Source organism: Crinia signifera, chromosome 1 (genome assembly GCF_055691185.1).
Source record: "Crinia signifera chromosome 1, ASM5569118v1, whole genome shotgun sequence".
Classification (NCBI taxonomy): Eukaryota; Metazoa; Chordata; class Amphibia; order Anura; family Myobatrachidae; genus Crinia; species Crinia signifera.
In genome coordinates, this window is record NC_139217.1 from 402,422,849 (window position 1) to 402,445,052 (window position 22,204).

Consider the following 22,204-nt stretch of genomic DNA (forward strand, 5'->3'; position numbering starts at 1 on the left):
AGAGCCCCATAATCTAAAAAAAATAGCATTAGCTTTGGAAAGAGCACAAATATGTGTTTAGGCCAATGGAATGACTATTTAATGGTAAAAATATAACTTCCATCTAGTAAGTTTGATTGACATTGAGCCTCGAGGTTAGGAAATACAACCCAAAAGCAAAACAAAATCCAACCTCCATCACCACTATTTTCAGTTTTTATTGAAATTTAAGCAATTGAAGTCCAGTGATCAACATGAAACAGTACAAATGCCCCACCCCCCAAAAAAACAACAACAACAACAACAACAACCAAAAAACTGTACTGTTAAAGGTTTAATAAAAACAAATAATATAAATATAAGAATTAAAGGCATTATAGTTAAAATGTTATGGGTATAGAAATCACAGCTGTTAAGCAACAGAAGATGTTTACCTGGGCCATGAGCAAAGACTAGACAAAAGTCTTATGGCCTAATACATCAATATATGAAATCCTTCATCTTCCATGGTTTTTGCATTCCCTCAAGAAGGCATCTATAGCTTACTATCACTAACACCCTTTCAGAGTATAAGAATAGGAAGATTACTGTGGTAGCATCATAGATTCATCACAAACAAAAGAAAAACAGTTGGTACATTTTGCTGATGATTTATTTGCCATGATTAGTTTCACTACCAAACCTCCTGGATGAATTCCAGATCTTTGGTGACCTATTTAATTTTAAAATAATTATTGTGACTCTATAGCCAATATTGCTGCACCTAACCATATAGTAGCACCCTATCACCTCACCCCCTCTTACCCCTCTGCCATCTCTTTCCTCTTTTTCGCTTTCTCCCTTGCCTAACCATCTGTCACCGTTTCTCTACTTTAGCTGTCTCTCCACCTTCTCTCTCTCCCCTGCTATCTTCCATCTGCCCCCTCTTTCTCGCAACTCTCCCTTTATCTCTCTCTTTTCTATTCAATCTTTCCCTTTCCTCCCGGTTGGGTAATCTTGAAATAAACTCCTTTTCAAAGATTTTATATTATTGCAAATGATGACTATTAAATTACCTTCAAATAGTTTTTGAACATTCAGAACTTACTTGGATATTTGGTTGGGGTTGGGGGGACATCGACTCAGTTTTAAGATAGATCTGTTGTTTTGGGGAAATTATGAGGAGGTCTTTGTCTACCTAATACTACAAAGCTTTATTCTTCGGTAGAATTTTAGAATGGTCTAGACCAGACCTCTAAAAAGTGGGCGCAAATTAAGAAACAGGTCTGATCAGTTCCTATTGCCATCGCCTCCTAGATGATCACCCTCCCTACCAAATCTTATCCTACCATAAAAACCACCTTAACTTAATTGAAGGCGGAAAGGAAATTCCCCTCTATTTCCTTATTGGCTTCCTCCTTTATGTCATTCTGATTTAATCAAAAAAATTTCCAGTCATAGATGGTAGAACTTTTGAATCATGGTATGCTATGGGACTTTTAGAGTTGGACAGCTGGAGAGTGGGGGCAAGATTGTTCACTTCACTGGTGCACAAGTGCAATTTACCTCAGAGACAGCACTGGCAATATTTACAGGTCCGTCACTTTCTCTAGCAAGACACTTTGAAGACCCAATGTTTGGCTCTGGCTCCTTTTGAATGATCGTGTTTTAGTTTGTCCACTCCATAACATGTTATACTGTATCTCTGATTCATAATTTCCTGTCAGTAGATGTTAACTTATTCCTTCCCCCCTTTCACTAAACTCTGGGACCATGATATTGGTGAATAATTGTCAAAGATAAATGGAGAAATAATTTCCGCCTAGCTCATGCCTGTTTCCCTAGTGTTTATGTGGTAGAGATCCAATACAAGCATACTTCCCAATGTATACCTCAAGGTATAGGGTATATATGTGCCCAGATAAACTCTAAAATGGGAATCAGCGCACCTTATATTTCCCTGTGATCTTCCATGGGCCAGGGAAAACTCCTTCACATCTGGCAGCAATGCCCAGCATACAGCCTTCAATTTGGAAGAATATTATCTGCTTGGATTCTGAAAAAGTCTCCCGCATCTACTACTACCATCACAGGTCTATTGGGAGAAAATACAGACCAAGCCCTACGTCATCACGCCCGCCAAGCTGCTAGGAGAACTCCGGTGAGAAACAGGTGATACAGCGGCGCAGGTGAGAGCAGCGACAGCTGTCGGATTCCAACTACGGGTGAGTGAGACGCCAGCTAACAACATCCAGCGGTGTCCTCCCCGATCACCGCGCTTACCGGAGGGACACTCCACAACTAGCGCAGACACCGAAGCGCAGTGTGTGCAGCGAGACGTCCCGCTGCTGGGACAAATATCTACATACAGCCCGTGCAGACATCTGAACACGGTGTATGCAGCGAGACATTCCGCTGCTGGGACAAGTATCCACGCACAACCTGTGCAGGTGAGAGACGCACCGCTGTGCAAATTTACCTTTTTTATTTCCAAAAGGCATATATCGCCAAGTCATCTAAAGTCACAAGTTTGTGCACATAAAATATCTTGCTTATTATTCATCTTTAATTGGAAAAGACTGTTTCTTTAACCAAAGACTAAAAAGGTCTATATGAAAAGTGACCCGTGCAGTTCAGTCTGTCTTCAAAATATATAATACCTGTCCAGAATTCTAGATACCTGGACTGGTTATACAGCTTTCGCCATCCTGGGGCTATAAGTCACAAAGTTTACTATTGTATATTTTTATTTTGAAAATTTACTTTTATAAAAAAAAAATTCTATAATGTGATTAATTTTATATGTGAAACCAACGTTTTTTTATATAAATATTTACGTGTATATATCGATTGCATGACAAACAATATTTATGCAATCGCTATAATACTTTCTTATATATCTGTAGGTGGCCGCCTATAAAAATTGTACTGTATTTTATATGATAAAATTCTTTTTATACAATTAAATGAAAATAAATATTCATAAACAGATAAAAATTGTGTATGTGAAGTGACTTCATCCATGGTGCAAATTAATAATTAAATAAAAAAACAGCGCAGATACTCCATCTTTCGTTTTCTAATTTGTCTTTATATATCTGTCTAGAACCTGTACCCTAAAAAGTCGGGCGATAAACAGATTGGGTGTATCTACACTGGTACACATGGGAGAACTGCAAGCTAAAATATAGACCAACTAGATTTCTAACTATTATAGGTCCAATATTTATCGTCTGTACAATTGTTACCAACCAGCGCCCAATATTCCACTAATTTAGTGGTTCCCTCCTTCTTTAATGCCCTTTATGTTGACAGTTCTGGACAGAAGTCCATTTCTGCAACAATCCTGGGTAAACCTATTCCTATGGATCCCTATCTCATAATATAAAAAGGTCCCTATTCTGCTATTTGAATAATGCTAATAAATCTGTTATTCCTGTGGTATTCCTCCTCTCCTAAAATGTACTTGTTTGGTTTAATGAGATAGACATCTATATGGAAATGGACAACCTGTCGACCTCTGCAGATGGCAGGTATTTGTCTAAAGTCTAACATGCTTTCAAACCCAAAACCCACCACACACACCTTTTGGTTCATTAGACTTGCCACAGCTGGCAAGTACTGTGGCTCTAGGGATCGAATTGAGTATTACACCTACTAGGATATGACTTTCTTCAATTATTGGTCTGTACACTTGTATCAACTCTTCTCTATTCTATAGCCTTTAAAAAAAAAACTGGTCTTTTTAGGTGGAGCACCTCCCATGACCTAACGTACCTACAGTACATTCCTTTATTTATTTTATTTTTTGTTACTGCTACTAGTTGATGTTTATATCAGTGTTTTTCAACCACTTTGCCGTGGCACACTAGTGTGCCTTGAGCTGTTCTCAAGTGTGCCCCCAGATCTAGAGATGTCCACACCTGTTTACAGCCACCACCAGTTCAACTGTTATTTACTGGTCTCTTTTATTCATGTAAATGCCCAATGTATTTTATTTTTGTTACCTGTGGGGACCAGTGTGATTGTTTTCTAAATGGGGGCCAATGTGTCTTGCCCTGTGGGGTTCTCATGGTGTGCCTTGGCAATTTTAAAAACCTATTTAGAGTGCAGCAAAGGTAAAAAGGTTGAAAACCACTGGTCTATATAATGGACCAGTCTGTTATGGTTATCATTTTATATATGGAGATGTATGTCCAGCATGTATCTGGGTATGTTAACCCTCAATAATAATATTTTGCACTACAATAAAATAAAATAAAACAGACACAAGAGGTTTTGTTCAGCTAAGCAAACATACAAATAAGCCATATATAAGTGATAAATGTACATACCTGTGAATACAGTTTTTAGACTCCAGATATGCCATGCCAGAAGCTGCATCCAAGGAAAATTTCACTAGCTGTTTAGGTTTCATATCATCCTTCTTCTTCCTTAAAAAGGAAAGGAAATCACCACCTAGGAAAACAGACAGATGGACAGTGAGACCACATGAACAGGACTTTCATCAAATCTCTCATTAATGAGGAATAGCTAGCAAAGTACATATTGAACCAGAATGGCAAAATGAAAATCTTTTCTTTCTAATAACTGAAATACTAAAACACTTTTCGCCAATTATTTCATAGGACATGCTTTCTCCTTCCAACACATTTGATTCACTGCTCAAAAATTTTTTTTTTTTTTAAATAATGATCCTACATTCTATCACCTTACAATGTTGTTTTACTTCAGTGTGACACTTGGCCTCACACTTTGTTTTATGAGTAATGAAAATGATCACAATTCAAATGACCATATTCATTTATTTGTCAAAATTCACCATTTATTCCAGAAATAAAGCTTGTTGAATATTTTAAATAGACTTCCAAATATGTCCTCAGACAATTTTGCTGCATTCAAGCTAAACAGGGGATGGATAAACACTTAGTAAGCGGGGGAGTGTTAGCGTTAAGGCGAGGAAGAGGGGTTATGTATAGGCACTGGAGGGGGAAGAGAGTTATGGTTAATCTGCGGGAAGGGAGGAATAGGGTTAGTACTTAGAAGTGCAGATTGGGCTGCATGGCAGTAGCATTAGGAGACGGGATGTTTATTAGGTACTAGCAGGGAGGTTAAGGCTGTGTGGGGAGGTTAGGGTCAGGCTGCTGGAGGGGGATTAGAGTTGGAGTGCTGGAAGGGGGTAGGCACATAGAAGGGGAAGTTAAGGTTAGGCTGAGAGCAGGGGGATTAGGTTTAGGGCTAAAGAGTATGGGGGTTAGGTACTGGCGGGGAGGGTTAGGGTCAGGCTGCGGGCAGATGGAGGGTCAGGCTGCGTGGGGAAGTTAGAGTTAGGCTTTGCTAATCTTCTAACAGTCTTATTTCCTTTCTAAATACGGTTTCTAATCCTTAGTATTTACTTGACCTATGCCCAAATCTTAAATCTGTAATAAACAAAACAAAAAATAAAGATGAACAATTTAGAAAAGTGAAGGTGTTAAAACGTACGCACAATGGGAGAATTTAATACCAAATTATAACATATTTATAGCCCACACTTTTCTGCAGCAACTGTGCCTGCATCATTATGTTTTGTGGTAGATTAGATATACTTAGTAACCCACTGTGTTAAGTGAAGGTTTGAAAGGGTTCTATAACAGAAATATACATTAGAATTTTCTTAGCAAAGTATAGCTACTTATGTTTCACAATAAACAGGATAATGCAGGGTTATTAAACAGATTTAAGAGCAGACTGACTGAGTCTCCAAGGCTCTGGCATATTAAGCTGGAGTGTTTGTGAGGAGGATTTGCATTTTAATTGCCATCATCCTTACGTTTCATCCATTGTGCCAGTACTAGATTTTAGGCTTCTTAAGAAACAGACTCTCCTCAGGTGATGACCTTAATGGTTTTTTGTTCTTAATGACAGCTCTTGGTACGCTACACCTGCTTATCCTCAAGCTATTGCTCAGCTGTTGATGTTTGTGTTTTTTAAGGATTTCAGCAATCATATTTTATTTTTAAGTTTCTCATAAGGGAGGTTGTTTAGTGGGAAAACATGAAATGAGTTTTCTAACAAGTTTTATAGTTGAAAGAGCAATAAAAAAAATAGCAGTAAAAAAGAAACCATCCAAACATATAAAAGCGATCTCTACCGTGTACCCCCAATGCGTGACACACTGATGAAGATTATTAGAAGTGAAACACATGGCAGACTATTCTTACCAGAAACTACAGCTACTGTATAACAAGCAGCAGTCTTAGGGCATACAGTACATAGGAATACTAAACGTAGAGTGCCCCCTAAAAGCAATAATTAAAACAATAAATTGATGGCGATAAGTATTCTTAAAAGTCAGTGGGTCAGGCGATCAGACTGCCTATGTCAGGCATGTCCAAGCTGTGGCCCTCCAGCTGTTGTGAAACTATACATCCCAAGCATGCCTTGTCATAGTTTTAGCATGCCCTAATACCAAAACTGTGGCAAGGCATGATGGGACTTGTAGTTTCACAACAGCTGGAGGGCCACAGTTTGGACATGCCTGGCCTATGGGCAAGCAGACATTACCAGCAAGCAATCCTTCAGATCCCTCTTCTAAAACATTTAGCAATATTTACCTTATAGGTTATAATGGTCAACTAAAGTTGTCATTCACTATTGGGTTAAAGTGTGATAGTACCGGATACGGGGTTGCTTTTGCTAACAAAAATAGAGGGACGGCAGTAGATATCGTCTGTGGTCACCCCTTCATATACCTTGGAGATAACAACATTTTGGAATATTTTCTGCAAAATTTGTTGGCTAAATACAGTATGCCTATGACTGATTAAACACTAATGTGGAGTACGCACTAGACCAAATTTAACTGAATTTGACGATAACGACAATTTATTACCACAAATTTTTGAAATTGTCTAATACCCACTACATCGCTAGCAATGCAAACTACTGCAGCTCATTAACAAAATCCCCCGTCACCTTTACTTGCAGCTCTTTTAGGGGAAGTCGCTAGCCCCCCGCTGCTGATCAGGTTCCGGCTAAACTGCCAGGTCCAATCACTAACGAAAACTCACTAAGCACGCACATCATAGGTCAATACATGGAAAGTTAAAAAAAGTAATTAACAGAAAAAAGGTATAGTATCCAAAGTGTCAGGTTTACACTTTTGCAAGATTTGGCAAGTAAAAGCACTGTACATATTGAGCATGTATGTGCTTGTGTCGGGTTTTACAAGCCAAAACTCAGTAAATATATGAGGGAACTTATACCCCTTAGACACCTGCCAAAATTCCCGATTGGCCCCAGGAACAATCCGGATCAAGTGCTGGTGGGAAAGTGTCCAGGGCCAAATTCCCAGGACCGATGCCCCGGGATTTCAACGCTAGCTACCAGGGTTGCTCCCGGGACCTTCCCGGGGTAGTGGCCGGTATGAAGGGTGCAGGGACATGTACCTCATTCCCGAGTTGCCTCTGCTGATAGGCTATGCAGTGCAACTTCCTGTTGTTGATTTTCAGAGACACACAGAAGCATCACACAGCGCGCAAGAAGACTGTGTAAGCTCCGTGGCACAACAGAAGCCAGCAGTGCTATTTAAACCACGCAAGCCTGAAAGCCAAGAATGTCTTAGACAAATGGGAGGAAGCTTGTAAAAATTAGAGGGGAAGAGGAGATCTGGCACCAGATTACAGGTACTGTTAAGGATGCCCAGATATAACATAACATTGCGAAGATCCTGGCATTGTGGGGCATCATCTGAAGCAAGAAGCAAGCTGTGATAAGCCTAAAAAAAAAATTCAATTGACATTCTCATAAGATGCAGGGCCATCCCAGCTTCAGTATGAAAGGGGCCCACCCTGCTTCAAAAGCAGGTGTAAACCGGACCCAACAAAGGATTGTCCCTGCTTTGTCCCCAGAATTTGATTCCCGCATTGGTCCCGGCATTTCTGGTGTGAAAGGGATATTAGAGTGACTATAAACCTATAAAACATTTCTTCAAATCCAATCAGATTTATTTAAATTTAGGATCAGTCAACATGCTAGAGAATGGACGGTCAGATTGGGAGTAAGAATATAGCAGCATTCAGATCTCTATTCTGATCATACATTAGGAAATAGAAGTACTAAGCCTACACAATATCACCACCGCATTATGAACTTAAGTATATTATAACCGACTGTAGCATTTCACATTTATTATTTTATATTTAAGACATTTCGGTCTATCACTGTCTGCAAATTACATATTCATGTTACGTCTCACCAAGCAGCAGGTCTGTGCATAGATCGTAGGCATTAAATATTGTTTTGTATAGAAAAACAAACTGTTCATAAAATCTCAAAGATTAAAGTTCTAATTAATTTGCAGGGGGAAAGGCATAAAACAGCCATTAAAATCCATATTGCATGGTATTATAAAATCCACTCTTAGCGCTACGGTTTCCAATTATATTGTACTTAGCTACTCTGTGTTTTCATGTACTTTTAGATGAAAGTCATAAGCAGCAAGAAGAAGTCGTACAGACTCAATTTCCCACAAATGACTTTTACAACAGAATGTTCTCATCTTTTTAGTATTGATTTATTGGGTTTTTAGCTTTATAGTTGGCTGATATAGTACTCGCTATCGAGCAAGACTCTGTCTTCATAAAAATACAGATCATACAAGCATGATAAGGCCAAAAAAGTCACATAGTTCACATTTATTAAATTCTATATTTGGCTAGTCTGTGGATAAAACTAAGGTTCTTTAGGAGAGAGAGAGAGAGAGAGAGAGAGAGAGAGAGAGAAAGAACCAAACTTCTATTTCCTATCTGTTCTGAGGATACTAACCGCCAGGCATTAACATTACATACAACAGATGCTCATTTGAATGGGAATCAAACAACAGCACAAGCACTAGAGATATCATCATGCATCACACATAAAGCAAGAGAGCCAACATTACTCAGCACAACTCAGGAGATCACATGCTCAGGTTATTGCAGAGTTTAAAGGAACTCTGAATGCTGCAGTCACGTCAGACATCCCTTCTCGGTGCACCAAAAGCCGAGCACCTTTTTGCATTGTGCTTGCAGAGTATGTAACTTAGGCCCTTAATCTGGTTGATTCACAAGGCTGCGAATTTGTATTCGAATGCTGGTGCGCCAAATCCCCTCAGTGAGCACGCTGCGAATGGATGTCCATCGACCATCAAATGATCTACTGAGTGTACGCATATCTAAAGTGACCCTCAGGTCACCATAGATATGCGTGCACATTCATCAGGAAATGGGCGGGCAGTTAACATCCAGTGATGTCAGCTGCCCGTCCCCGGCACCCACGTCACAGGACGATGGGAACGGCCATGAAACGCTCGGCGTGACTATCGCACAACATCGGTAGCCCGTGCGAATGAGTCATACAGAGTTATAAAATTAAAACCATTAAAAACGTCACATGCATCACCAATATCCCTGTGCAGTTCAACATCACCCTGTGTGAGCGGCATAAGAGTGCCCATAATTGTTGGCATCTCCCCAGAATAAATGAACCCTTTGGTGTTCATTTGAGCAGTACATATTGTTAAATTTGAATTTAACATGGTCATAACATGTATAGGTCAGAAATTAGCACAGTAAATATAGGCTTAGAAAGTTGATCTGTAAGCTTAAAAAAAATTGTAGCTGTTGCTAACAAGAGCCAAGACTACGCCCTCCCATCACATTGCTATAGAGCACATTATGGGGCTTATTTATCAATGAATTGGGGATAACCCAATGTGCTGCTTCAATAAAGTAGTTTTGAGTAACCCTCACTGTGCACAAGATACTGGATGCAATCAGAAAATTTTATAGTACAATGAAATCATATAAAAAACAAAACAATATAATGACACAATGATAAAAAGAAAAACAGATTTTTGTTTAGAAGGATTAGCACGTGTGGACTTGTATATTGATGAATAAAGCTGGCGTCCCAGCTTAATCGCATTACTATGGATTAATATTAATATCTATTGCCAGAAAGAATCATGTTGAATGCTTATATTGGTAATGTCAATTAGCAAGGCATGAATGAAGCAGTTATCAAGCAGCTATGAGAAGCAAACAGCAGCCCCAAGCCAAACTGTAAAGGCACCAATGATCTCACCATCCAGCTCAAGGCCGGCGGCCACGTTGTACAGTATGGTTCAGCAGCTTGGATTCATTTCCTTGCATGCTGGTGTTGTAGCTGGCGGCAGCTGGATGTCCAGGGGCAGCGGTGAAACAGAGTGGAGCTGCACTATGATGAATTTGGCGAGGTCGTCAGCCAGAGGGGGCAGCGTAGCAGACCTGTGTAGGAAATACAGCTGCACTGGGATGACCTGGTGAGTCAGCTTGCAATAGATTGTGCTGGTTCGTGGACTGCGAATTCTGGGCATGACCCAAGCGGATACGACGTCAACGCGTCTCATCTCCAAAGTTCTCAGGAGCATCATACGTGTGTATATCCTGTGACCCTGTGTGTACTTCTTTTGCTGGCTGCGGATCTCTGACTGAGGCTTCTTTCCGAATTGAGGGACTTGAGCTGGAGAACTGCTTTAACATCTATTTGCCTGCTGTATGCCTGGGATTTCTTATTCTGTACTTTTAAACAAGTCATTTATTTGTAATTGCAATGTGTTTATTACAACTTTTCTATCATATTGATATTGATATGTTGGTTTCTATTCTCTCTCCTTAATTGTTTAATAGGAGAGATACTGCATTCCAGAAACGTAAAAAAGTGTTACATCCGTATGTAATTGTGGAATACTGAAGAATCTGCAACTAATGACCATTCATCTCATGTCGGTTTTGCATTCTTTTATTTACAATTTTACTCACAAGGTGTAATTGTCTTGTTACGTAATTATTCTTGGAGCACTAGCCTTTCCTTTCACATCCTATATTTGCCATAATTACCTGTGGAGTAGTATAAGGTGGTTCTATGCTATGTGTTTTTGGGTTTAGCTGCACTAAGTGTTTTTTTTTGCGCACTTCTTGGCCAATCACCTTTTACCCTTTAGTGCAAGTAATGTACCACAATGTGTGCCGGCCATTAGTGCACATTCTGGATCACACATCTGACCAAATTAGCACTGCGCACAGTACTTTGTTTATGCCAGGCGTAAAATAATGAAGACCGGAACTGTTCTCCAGTACTGTCCCAATCAAATCTTACCACCTCCATGCCATTAGTACTGCCTTACCCTTGCTCCCAGTACTGCCCCAGCTGCTATCCAACCTTAACACCTCTATACCATCAGTCCTGCCTGCCCTTAACCCTCCTTGCCCACAGTATTGCCTCAGCCACTATCCTAACCCCACCCCCCTGGCTGCTGTCCTCCTCCTTACACCCAGTACTGAACCAACTGCCATCTACCCTTAACCCCTAGTGACCCAAAAGACGTACAACAGACAGGGCATTGAGTAGTACCGCCTTTTGCTGTTCTCCCAAGTTACCAGACTCATCTAAAATCTTTCTCTTGTCAGGCTCTTTCAAAGGCGCCTGGATTCTATATTATCTCTAGATATTGTATATACACTGGAGTCCAACCACTTTTTGTGGTTGCCTATATGCTGCCTATTTTGTCACGAAAGTCAGCATGGGGGTTGAAGGGGGTGACTCTCTCTGCTTTCTGATACTATACCTGATTATATTTAGCTGTAATTCTCTGTGGTCATACAAAATACAAATAATAAGCAGCGCTGTAATGAAAATGATTACACCAAGTGATTGTGTTTTTGATAGGATATGGAGATACCCGTTCATATTGGTTAATACCATAATACAGTGCAGGTTTAATGTAGTTACCAGGTTGTGGAAATTTTAATGTGTGTCTTTATTTTGCTTTATTCTTTAAATACCAAAAACAAAATCACTTGATATAATATTTGTTATTACAGCGCTGATTAATATTTGTATTTTTTTTATGGGAACTGACTACTCCCATTTTTAGCTGGTGCTATTTAGGAACCAAAATATGGGTGTGCTCCCCCTAGTTCTGCGATTCCTTAGGCTGCCACAGGAATTCTATATAGAGAATATTCCCACAGACCCTCCAAATAACAAATATTAACAAGAAAATAAGTTATAGCTCCAAATGGCACCACAGGTTAAAGAACAGAGTGTGGTTAGCACTATTATGAAGGGGAGGTGAATAACAGTATAAATCCAAAATTATACTTCCATTCTTATGAGTGTAGTTCCATCATATTGTAACACCAATGATGATCATCTGATGATGCTCCCAAATCAAATTTACATATTTGGGAGCATCATCAGATGATCATCATTGGTGTTACAATATGATGGAACTACACTCATAAGAATGGAAGTATAATTTTGGATTTATACTGCTATTCACCACCCCTTCATAATAGTGCTAACCACACTCTGTTCTTTCACCTGTGGCGCCATTTGAAACTATAACTTCTTTTCTTGCTATTTAGGAACCAGTCTCAAAAAGCGCCGGACATCATCAGCTGCTTATTTAGCTGTTGTTCCCTGTTAGGATCTTATCTAAACTAATGGTGTTTAAGTAGACCTGGAAGAGTAGAACAAATGTGCCTTCTTGCACACAGATCTGGCTGCCTGCAAATGGGAGGAGAGGGGGAAGTATTAAGTTTGGGGGATTGTAGAACTGCTGCCTGTTGGGCTTTCCCCTGCACCTGGACTTTATAAACTGGTGTACTCTGGGAAGCTCACCTTAGGTTGCATATGATCTCAACTGTTTGCCCCTCCCCCCCAGTGGTGTGTATTATTTGGGACCAGCCTCTGCAGAGTCTCTGAATAACAATCTGCACATCTCCAAAGTGTCTCTGGAGCCTGAAAATCCAATAGAAGCTACCTAGTAATCTTCTCCAGTTTCAACTTTGCTCAATGTCCTGTCTGAAACTCCTAATCTGTCTGTGTGCTCCTCTGGATTTACCCTCCACAATACATCATTTAAGATTGGGGCTCCAACAGTTTGCTGCAAAACCTTAAGGATTAAAGGTCTGACAACCTTTTTGGTACTAAATTGTTTCCCCTGCTTTACACTAACACTTGTCATTACTCTTCTTATGCTTTTCCTTGCCCTCATGTGTTTATCCTTGCCTCCTGCCCTCCCTAACATCCTTTTCTGACACCTCCTACCCTTCTCATCAAAGTTCCTGGACTATTTTTAGTGACTAGGGCTCGTTGCAACTCGCTCCTTTGAGATGGTAGTACATCTTTTTCAAAAGTATTTGGTAGTTTTAATATATACTCATATGTGGATATTCACAGTATATAATTATTGCTCTATATTATATGCCCTTCATTTTTATATCCACTAATTTATATGTGGTCTCCATCTGGTGGTCATTTATACAAATACACTTCTTTTAAACATTTTCACTGTGATAATATTGTTGCAATAATCATCTGGCAACCTACTGTATCTCCAACTGGCATGTAATAAATATACTATTTAAAAAAAAAGGTTTTTTTTAGACATCTGATCACTACATTAACAGAGATTGTAAGGATATTGGATTCAAATAAATATATGTTAATATAGAGTTGGTCCCCCGTTTGCAGCTATAACAGCTTCCACTCTTTTTGGAAGGCTTTTCACAAGATTTGAGTGTTTATGTGGGGATTTGTGCCCATTCATTCTGTAGAGCATTTATGAGGACAGGCACTGATGTTGGATGAGAAGCCCTAACTTGCAATCTCCAATTCATCCCAAAGATGCTTAATGGGGTTGAGGTCAGGGTTCTATGCAGGCAGTCAAATTCTTCCACACCAAACTCCTCAAACCATGCATCAAAACAGCTGGGCCCATGGGTCCCCACCACAGAATGAATAGATAACCATGCACATGGCATCTATTCACCTTGACCAGGTAGCTTGGGGAAAGCCGAGCACCTCCGTAGGTGCCGGGCATGCCCACCTTAGTGACGTTGGCAGTCTCAGGACTCTGAGCTCAAGCTGCCCTCTTTCCCAATCCACACTGCCCTGCCATGATCCTGAAGGATTCACTAGATTGTACTTAGACTACTCAATCATTCTTGAAAACATATTATAATGGGGCCATTACACCAGCTGTTTATCAGGGTAATTCTCCAAACCCCAGAACGTAGTGCCGGGGGATTTGGGATATTAAAAATGCTTTAAAAACTCCGATTCCACGATTCCGGTGGAGATTGCAGAACCAGGACTTTTTTACATGCTAAATATCCCCGATCCCCCAACAGATCATAGCTGTCTGTTCAGCGCATCCAGTCGGCGGGTCAGGGAAATGGAGGATCACCCCCTACTGTTGTACGCACCCCATAATTTGATTACCTGCTTGACTAGAAGTGGTCACAACAAAATATTTGAAACATTTTGAAAACCAAAAGCCCAAACGATGTTAAACTAATCCTACCCCATTAGTATCTTAGACACAAAAGGTGAGCAGCTAGAGTGCACCAGAATGTGCTGAATTATTTGATATGCGCCATTTATAATGTACATTTGTGTGCGACTGAGTCTCTGAACCTGCATATGAACAGCTACGATGCAGCACATGTGGGTTTATTCCAGTGGTAGCCAACCCTAGCCCTCGAAAGCTACCAACAGTTCACATTTTCCAGACAACCTAGCTGCTGCACAGCTGCACTCATTAATCACTGACACATTTTAAAAGATACACAGATGGAGCTAATTAGCTCACTTGTGATTCTGTGAGGAGACCTGCAAAACATGCACTGTTGGTAGCTCTCGAGGACTAGGGTTGGCTACCCCAGGTTTATTCTATACCAAGTTTTGTTGGGCTTCATATACAGACTCTGGAGCAGATGTATTGAGCCTGATGAAGTGATAAAGCAGCTGGTGATAATGCACTATCCAGTCAGCTCCTAATTGTAATTTTTCAAACCCAGTCTGCAACTTGGCAGTTAGTAGCTGATTGGCTGGTACTTTATAGCCATTCCCTTAATCGGTTCACAAAGATAAATAAATCTGCCTCTCATACACAAATATAGTATAGTAATGCATATCAAATAAATTGGCACAGCCTCCTGTGTTCCATCTAAGTTACATTAATGGAAAATAAAATGAATACACCAGATGCTAGCAGAGTTGCACAGGATCTGGTGACTCACTCGGCATAGAATACTGAGGCTAAATGTATGAAGATACATCTGAAGCAGGAAAAGGTTTGATTAGTACACATCCACTGGCTTAAGGTGGCCATACATCAGAAAGTTAGTGGTGCAGATGTATTAAGCCTTAACAACAGATAAATTCAAGGGTTAACCCCTTCCCGACATTTGACCTATATATACGTCATGGCCGGGATGTACTTCCCGACACATGACGTATATATACGTCATGACTTTAAACTGTCCCCGTGTCTATAGACGCGGGGACAGTTTAAACATGTCTGCTGTCCCTGACAGCAGACATGTCCCTGCATGCCCAGGGGGGGTGGCGATGCCTCCCCCCCGTCGGCGATCGCTGTGATTGGCTGTTCAATGTGAACAGCCAGTCGCAGCGTTTTCCTGTGTTACCGGCGAATCAGACGCTCGGTAACACAGGTGTCAATCACCGCCGGGTGTGAGGGGGCATGAGGGGGTCACCGGTGATGACCACACCTCACCCCACCTCACCCCACCTGCCCCCAAGGCTGTAATTGGTCCGTCGGACCAATCACAGCCAAGGCGCGTCATTTAAACTAACGGTGACTGCGCTGCAGACGCCATTCCGGTCTGGAATTGCGTGCAGAGCGGTCACCGGCCACTCTGTCGTGCTATACATACCTGAACCTTGCCTGATACTTACCTGATCACCGCTGATCACCGCTGGTAGCGTGCTGCCAGCAGCTGGATGCTTCCTGGATCTTGTGACTTCCTGTGTCCTGCTGCTGCAGTGTCATAGAGTCACAGATCGTGAGAGATAGTGACAGAGAGTGATAGAGAGTGATAGAGAGTGCTATATTTTGTGTCTGCTGCACCCCTTTTGTGCTGATCAGCAACTTTTTTTTTTTTTTTTTTTATATATATACCTGTCAGTTGCACCAAAGGTTGTGCTGCCTGTGCAACTGACTGCTGCCCCCCCTGCTGCCCCTCCTTTTGTGCTGATCAGTTTAAATTAATTAACTGATCAGCAACTTTTTGGGGGTCCAGGTTTTTTTTTTATATATATACCCTGTCAGGTGGCACCCACATTTGTGTGCCTGCATCACTGATCTGCAGTTTTTTTTTTTTTTTGGAGAGTGCAGTGGGGTTTTGTTTTTACACCAACGTTGCTTTTGTGGGTGCTTTTGTGGGTGTCCTGTGGCCGCTGATCAGTGACGTACATCACTGAACAGCATTTTTGGCACAGGGTTGATATAATTTTTTTTCTGCAGTTTTTTTAAATTGTTTTTTTTTTTTGGAGAGTGCTGTGGTATTTTTTTTTTAAATTGTTTTTACACCCACGTTGCTTTTGTGGGTGTCCTGTTGCCTTTGAGCGCTGTTCAGTGACGGACGTTACTGACCAACATCTGCGCTCAATTTTTGGCGCAGGACCTTTTTTTTTTTTTTTTTTTAACCCCTTCAATTTTTTTTTTTTTTTATTGGGATCAAATTCCTGTATAAAGTATTTTTTTTTTCTGCACTACATACACACTACACACTACATACCCCCCGTGTTGAAATAAAGTTTGTACCCCCCCTACACTATACACGTGTTGAAACATTACACTTACAGAAACACAAAAATAAAAATGGCATCCCAAATGTCATCCCAAATGTCATCCCAGTCATCCAGAAGAATGTATTCAGCGGAGGAGGCATATGCCATGCTTGCCTCTGACTGACACAGCCAGTGATGCAAGCGGGGAATTTGAAGGATTCGTCTTAAGCTCCTCTTCCTCCTCTAGTGATGAGGGACCCCCTCAAAGACGCCCCCGTAGAGCAGCTGAGACCCCCCCCAAATGATTGATCCCGTATGGACCCCACCACCAGACAATTTTGAGCCCCAGGTTCCTGAGTTTTTGGCCATCCCAGGAATCCAATTTGATTCAACAGGTCTCAGAGAAATTGACTTTTTCAAATTATTTTTCTCTGATGATTTTATAAATTTAATGGTGGACCAAAGTAATTTATATGCCCAGCAGTTTATTGCTCAAAACCCCACGTCATCATTTGCTAGGTGGACCCCTGTAGATGCAGTAGAGATGATGACGTTTTGGGGTCTGGTGTTACATATGGGCATAGTAAAAAAGCCAGAAATTAGGCAATATTGGAGTACAGATGTTCTGTTCAGCACCCCATTTTACCGTATGGCCATGACTCGGACTCGTTTTGAGACAATCCTTAAATTTTTACATTACACCGATAATGCACAGTGCCCACCCAGAGATGATCCCACCTTTGACCGGCTATTCAAAGTCAGGCCGGTCATTGATCATTTCAGTGCCAAATTTGCAGAGATGTACATCCCTGAAAAATGTATTTGTATCGACGAGTCCCTTATACATTTTAAAGGAAGGGTTAAATTCCGCCAGTACCTTCCCAGTAAGAGGGCAAGGTATGGCATAAAAATGTATAAACTGTGTGAAAGCACCTCAGGGTACACCCACAGGTTTAGGGTATATGAAGGGAAGGATTCAAGAATTGAACAGCCAGAATGCCCCCCCTCCCTCGTAGGTGTTAGTGGAAAAATTGTCTGGGATTTAGTGCACCCCTTCCTGGATAAAGGTTATCACCTCTATGTGGATAACTTTTACACTAGCATCCCCCTGTTTAAGGCCCTTGGTTCAAGAGGTACAGCAGCTTGCGGTACTGTGCGCAAGAACCAAAGAGGCCTCCCAAAAACGCACATTGCCCAAGTACTGAGAAGGGGTGAAAGCAGGGCACAATCCACCGAAAATATGTTGTTGGTCAAATATAAGGACAAGAGGGATGTCCTTATACTGACAACAATTCATGGAGACAGTACCACCTCCATCCCTGTACGAGGTACCAGTACCCACACCTCAAAACCGAATTGTATCCTAGATTACAATAAGTACATGGGCGGAGTGGATCTTTCAGATCAGGTACTGAAGCTGTACAGTCCCCTGCGGAAAACAAAAATCTGGTACAAGAAGCTGGCCGTGTATATCATCCAGATGGCACTGTATAACTCTTACGTGCTATTCCGTTCTACCAGCCAGAGGGGGACATTTATGCACTTTCAAGAGGAAGTCATAAAGGGCCTAATATTTGGGAACCAGCAGGCAGAGGGCCCCAGTACTTCTAGTACTGGCCCCCGTATTGTACCAGGGCAGCATTTTCCTAACGAAATCCCCTCCACTGCAAGAAAGGGCAGGACACAAAAAAGGTGCAAAGTTTGCTATAAAAAGGGAATAAGAAAGGATACTATTTTCCACTGTGAAACTTGCCCCGACAAACCCGGCCTATGTATAAAGGAGTGTTTTAAAATATACCACACATCTATGGATTATTAGGTTCATCATTTCACCGTGCTTCGGGGGTCTTGCTAATGCCACATAGCACCCACCATTCATTCCACCAGAATCTGAGCTGCAAAATCCAAAAATCACTCCTTCCCTTCTGAGTCCTGCCATGCACCCAACTGGTATTTTTTGGTCACATAGGAGGCATTGCCATACTCGGGAGAAATTGGGGCACAGATTTTGGGGTGCTTTGTCTCCTTCATTCCTTGTGAAAATGAAAAATTTTGAGCCAGAACTGCATTTTTGTGTAAAAAATGTAATTTTTCATTTGCACAGCCCAGTTGTATCAAAATTGGTGAAACCCCTGGGGGTTTGAAATGTACACTATACCCCTAGATGAATTCCTTGAGGGGTGTAGTTTGCAAAATGGGGTCACTTGTGGGGGGGTTCCACTGTATTGGTGCTTTGGGGGTCTTGCTAATGCGACATAGCACCCACCAACATTCCACCAGAATCTGTACTGCAAAATCCAAATATCACTACTTCCCTTCTGAGTCCTGCCATTTTTTGGTCACACATGAGGCATTGCCGTACTCGGGATAAATTGGGGCACAGATTTTGGGGTGCTTTGTCTCCTTCATTCCTTGTGAAAATGAAAAATTTTGAGCCAGAACTGCATTTTTGTGTAAAAAATTAAATTTTTCATTTTCACTGCCCAGTTGTACCACAATTGGTGAAACCCCTGGGGGTTTGAAATGTACACTATACCCCTAGATGAATTCCCTGAGGGGTGTAGTTTGCAAAATGGGGTCACTTGTGGGGGGGTTCCACTGTATTGGTGCTTCGGGGGTCTTGCTAATGCGACATAGCACCCACCAACATTCCACCAGAATCTGAGCTGCAAAATCCAAATATCACTCCTTCCCTTCTGAGTCCTGCCATGCACCCAACTGGTATTTTTTGGTCACATGTGAGGCATTGCCGTACTCGGGAGAAATTGGGGCACAGATTTTGGGGTGCTTTGTCTCCTTCATTCCTTGTGAAAATGAAAAATTTTGAGCCAGAACTGCATTTTTGTGTAAAAAATGTAATTTTTCATTTGCACAGCCCAGTTGTATCAAAATTGGTGAAACCCCTGGGGGTTTGAAATGTACACTATACCCCTAGATGAATTCCCTGAGGGGTGTAGTTTGCAAAATGGGGTCACTTGTGGGGGGGTTCCACTGTATTGGTGCTTCGGGGGTCTTGCTAATGCGACATAGCACCCACCAACATTCCACCAGAATCTGAGCTGCAAAATCCAAAAATCACTCCTTCCCTTCTGAGTCCTGCCATGCACCCAACTGGTATTTTTTGGTCACATGTGAGGCATTGCCGTACTCGGGAGAAATTGGGGCACAGATTTTGGGGTGCTTTGTCTCCTTCATTCCTTGTGAAAATGAAAAATTTTGAGCCAGAACTGCATTTTTGTGTAAAAAATGTAATTTTTCATTTGCACAGCCCAGTTGTATCAAAATTGGTGAAACCCCTGGGGGTTTGAAATGTACACTATACCCCTAGATGAATTCCCTGAGGGGTGTAGTTTGCAAAATGGGGTCACTTGTGGGGGGGTTCCACTGTATTGGTGCTTCGGGGGTCTTGCTAATGCGACATAGCACCCACCAACATTCCACCAGAATCTGAGCTGCAAAATCCAAATATCACTCCTTCCCTTCTGAGTCCTGCCATGCACCCAACTGGTATTTTTTGGTCACATGTGAGGCATTGCCGTACTCGGGAGAAATTGGGGCACAGATTTTGGGGTGCTTTGTCTCCTTCATTCCTTGTGAAAATGAATAATTTTGAGCCAGAACTGCATTTTTGTGTAAAAAATGTAATTTTTCATTTGCACAGCCCAGTTGTATCAAAATTGGTGAAACCCCTGGGGGTTTGAAATGTACACTATACCCCTAGATGAATTCCCTGAGGGGTGTAGTTTGCAAAATGGGGTCACTTGTGGGGGGGTTCCACTGTATTGGTGCTTCGGGGGTCTTGCTAATGCGACATAGCACCTACCAACATTCCACCAGAATCTGAGCTGCAAAATCCAAATATCACTCCTTCCCTTCTGAGTCCTGCCATGCACCCAAATGGTATTTTTTGGTCACATGTGAGGCATTGCCGTACTCGGGAGAAATTGGGGCACAGATTTTGGGGTGCTTTGTCTCCTTCATTCCTTGTGAAAATGAAATATTTGGAGCCAGAACTGCATTTTTGTGTAAAAAAAAATAATTTTTCATTTTCACTGCCCAGTTGTACCACAATTGGTGAAACCCCTGGGGGTTTGAAATGTACACTATACCCCTAGATGAATTCCCTGAGGGGTGTAGTTTGCAAAATGGGGTCACTTGTGGGGGGGTTCCTAACTTTTAGCATCTTATGGTGCCTAGAAACCTACATGGTGCCTAAAAAATAATCTCATAAAAAGGAGGCTCCAAAATCAAGTAGGTGCTCCTTCTATTATGAAGCCTGTGGTTTGGTCAACGTGCACACTAGGGCCACATATAGAATATTTATGAAAACAAAAGAATTGGGGGAATCAATTTTTAGTCACATTTCTCTAGTAAAATCTACTGTGTTCCTTAGAAAAATGTATTAAAATTGAAAATCTGCAAAAAAAATGAAATTTTGAAATTTCACCTACACTTTGTTTTAATTCCTGTGAAACACCTAAAGGGTTAACAAACTTCCAAAATGCTGTTTTGAATACTGTGAGGGGTGCAGTTTTTGAAATGGCATCATTTATGGGGGTGTCTCACATACAAGTCCCTCAAAGTCACATCAGAACTGAACTGGTCCCTAAAAAAATCAGTGTTTGAAATTTTCTTGAAAATTTGAGAATTTGCTATTCATATTTTAAGCCTCCTAGTGTCCAAAAAAATTAAAAGGAGGTTGAAATAATGATGGAAACATAAAGTAGACATATGGTCTATGTTAGTTATTAACTATTTTGAGTGGTATGATTATTTGTCTCACAAGCAGAAAATTTAACATTTTGCAAATTGCAAAATTTTCAATTTTTTTACGACATTTTGGTATTTTTCACAAAAAACACAGACTGTATCGACCAAAATTTACCACTAACTTGAAGTACAATGTGTCACGAGAAAACAATCTCAAAATCACTGGGATAAGTAAAAGCAAAAAAAAGTTATCCCCCACTTAAGTGATACCTGTCAGATTTGAAAAAAAGGGCTCTGTCAGGAAGGCAAAAACATGCTGTGTCAGGAAGGGGTTAAAAAGAGAGAAACGTCCAGTCAATCACATCCTAACTGCCATGTTACAGGCTGTGTTTGAAAAAAGTCAGTAAGGAGCTGATTGGCTGGATGTTTATCTCTTTTTATCACCCTTGCATTTATCTCTTGTTTAGGCTTAATACATCTCCCCCATTGTACCCAATCTTACCATCTCAATTAATTGTAAAATGGATTGTATGCAGATTGTGTGCACATTGTGTGTCCAAAAACCACCAAGGACTGGCGGGGAGTTGAAGGGAAATTGGACACAATCATGAGCGCAATCGATCTTAAGATCGATCTATCTGATGTATGGCCACCTTTACAATTACTTGAGGCATTTCCAACATCAGTCATCAAGGTTAAGCTCCTCAAGGGAAATAATTAGTCGACTACAGTTTATATTAGGACTAAAATTAGACAAAAATAAAAAAAAAACGAGATCAACTGATTAAATCTTAAGAAAACAAATGAAAAAAAGAGTGACAATGACTAAACCAAATTTACAATCCTTGTCAAAATTAACACTGGACTTGGGGTTTCAAATTTTTAAAGTATGGTTTCTAGATTTGTAGAAAAAAAAATATGACCTGCAGTG

General features: G+C 41.0%; 1 protein-coding gene across 6 annotated transcripts in view; it reads right to left on the minus strand.

Annotated features, from left to right (window-relative positions):
* FER (FER tyrosine kinase) overlaps positions 1-22,204 on the minus strand; it is a 209,738-nt gene that overhangs the window by 49,455 nt on the left and 138,079 nt on the right. For all 6 annotated transcript variants that reach the window (XM_083151694.1, XM_083151692.1, XM_083151688.1 and 3 more), the window contains one exon: positions 4,293-4,416. In XM_083151694.1, the coding sequence (XP_083007820.1) occupies positions 4,293-4,416 (124 nt within the window). The remainder of the gene's footprint in view (positions 1-4,292; positions 4,417-22,204) is intronic.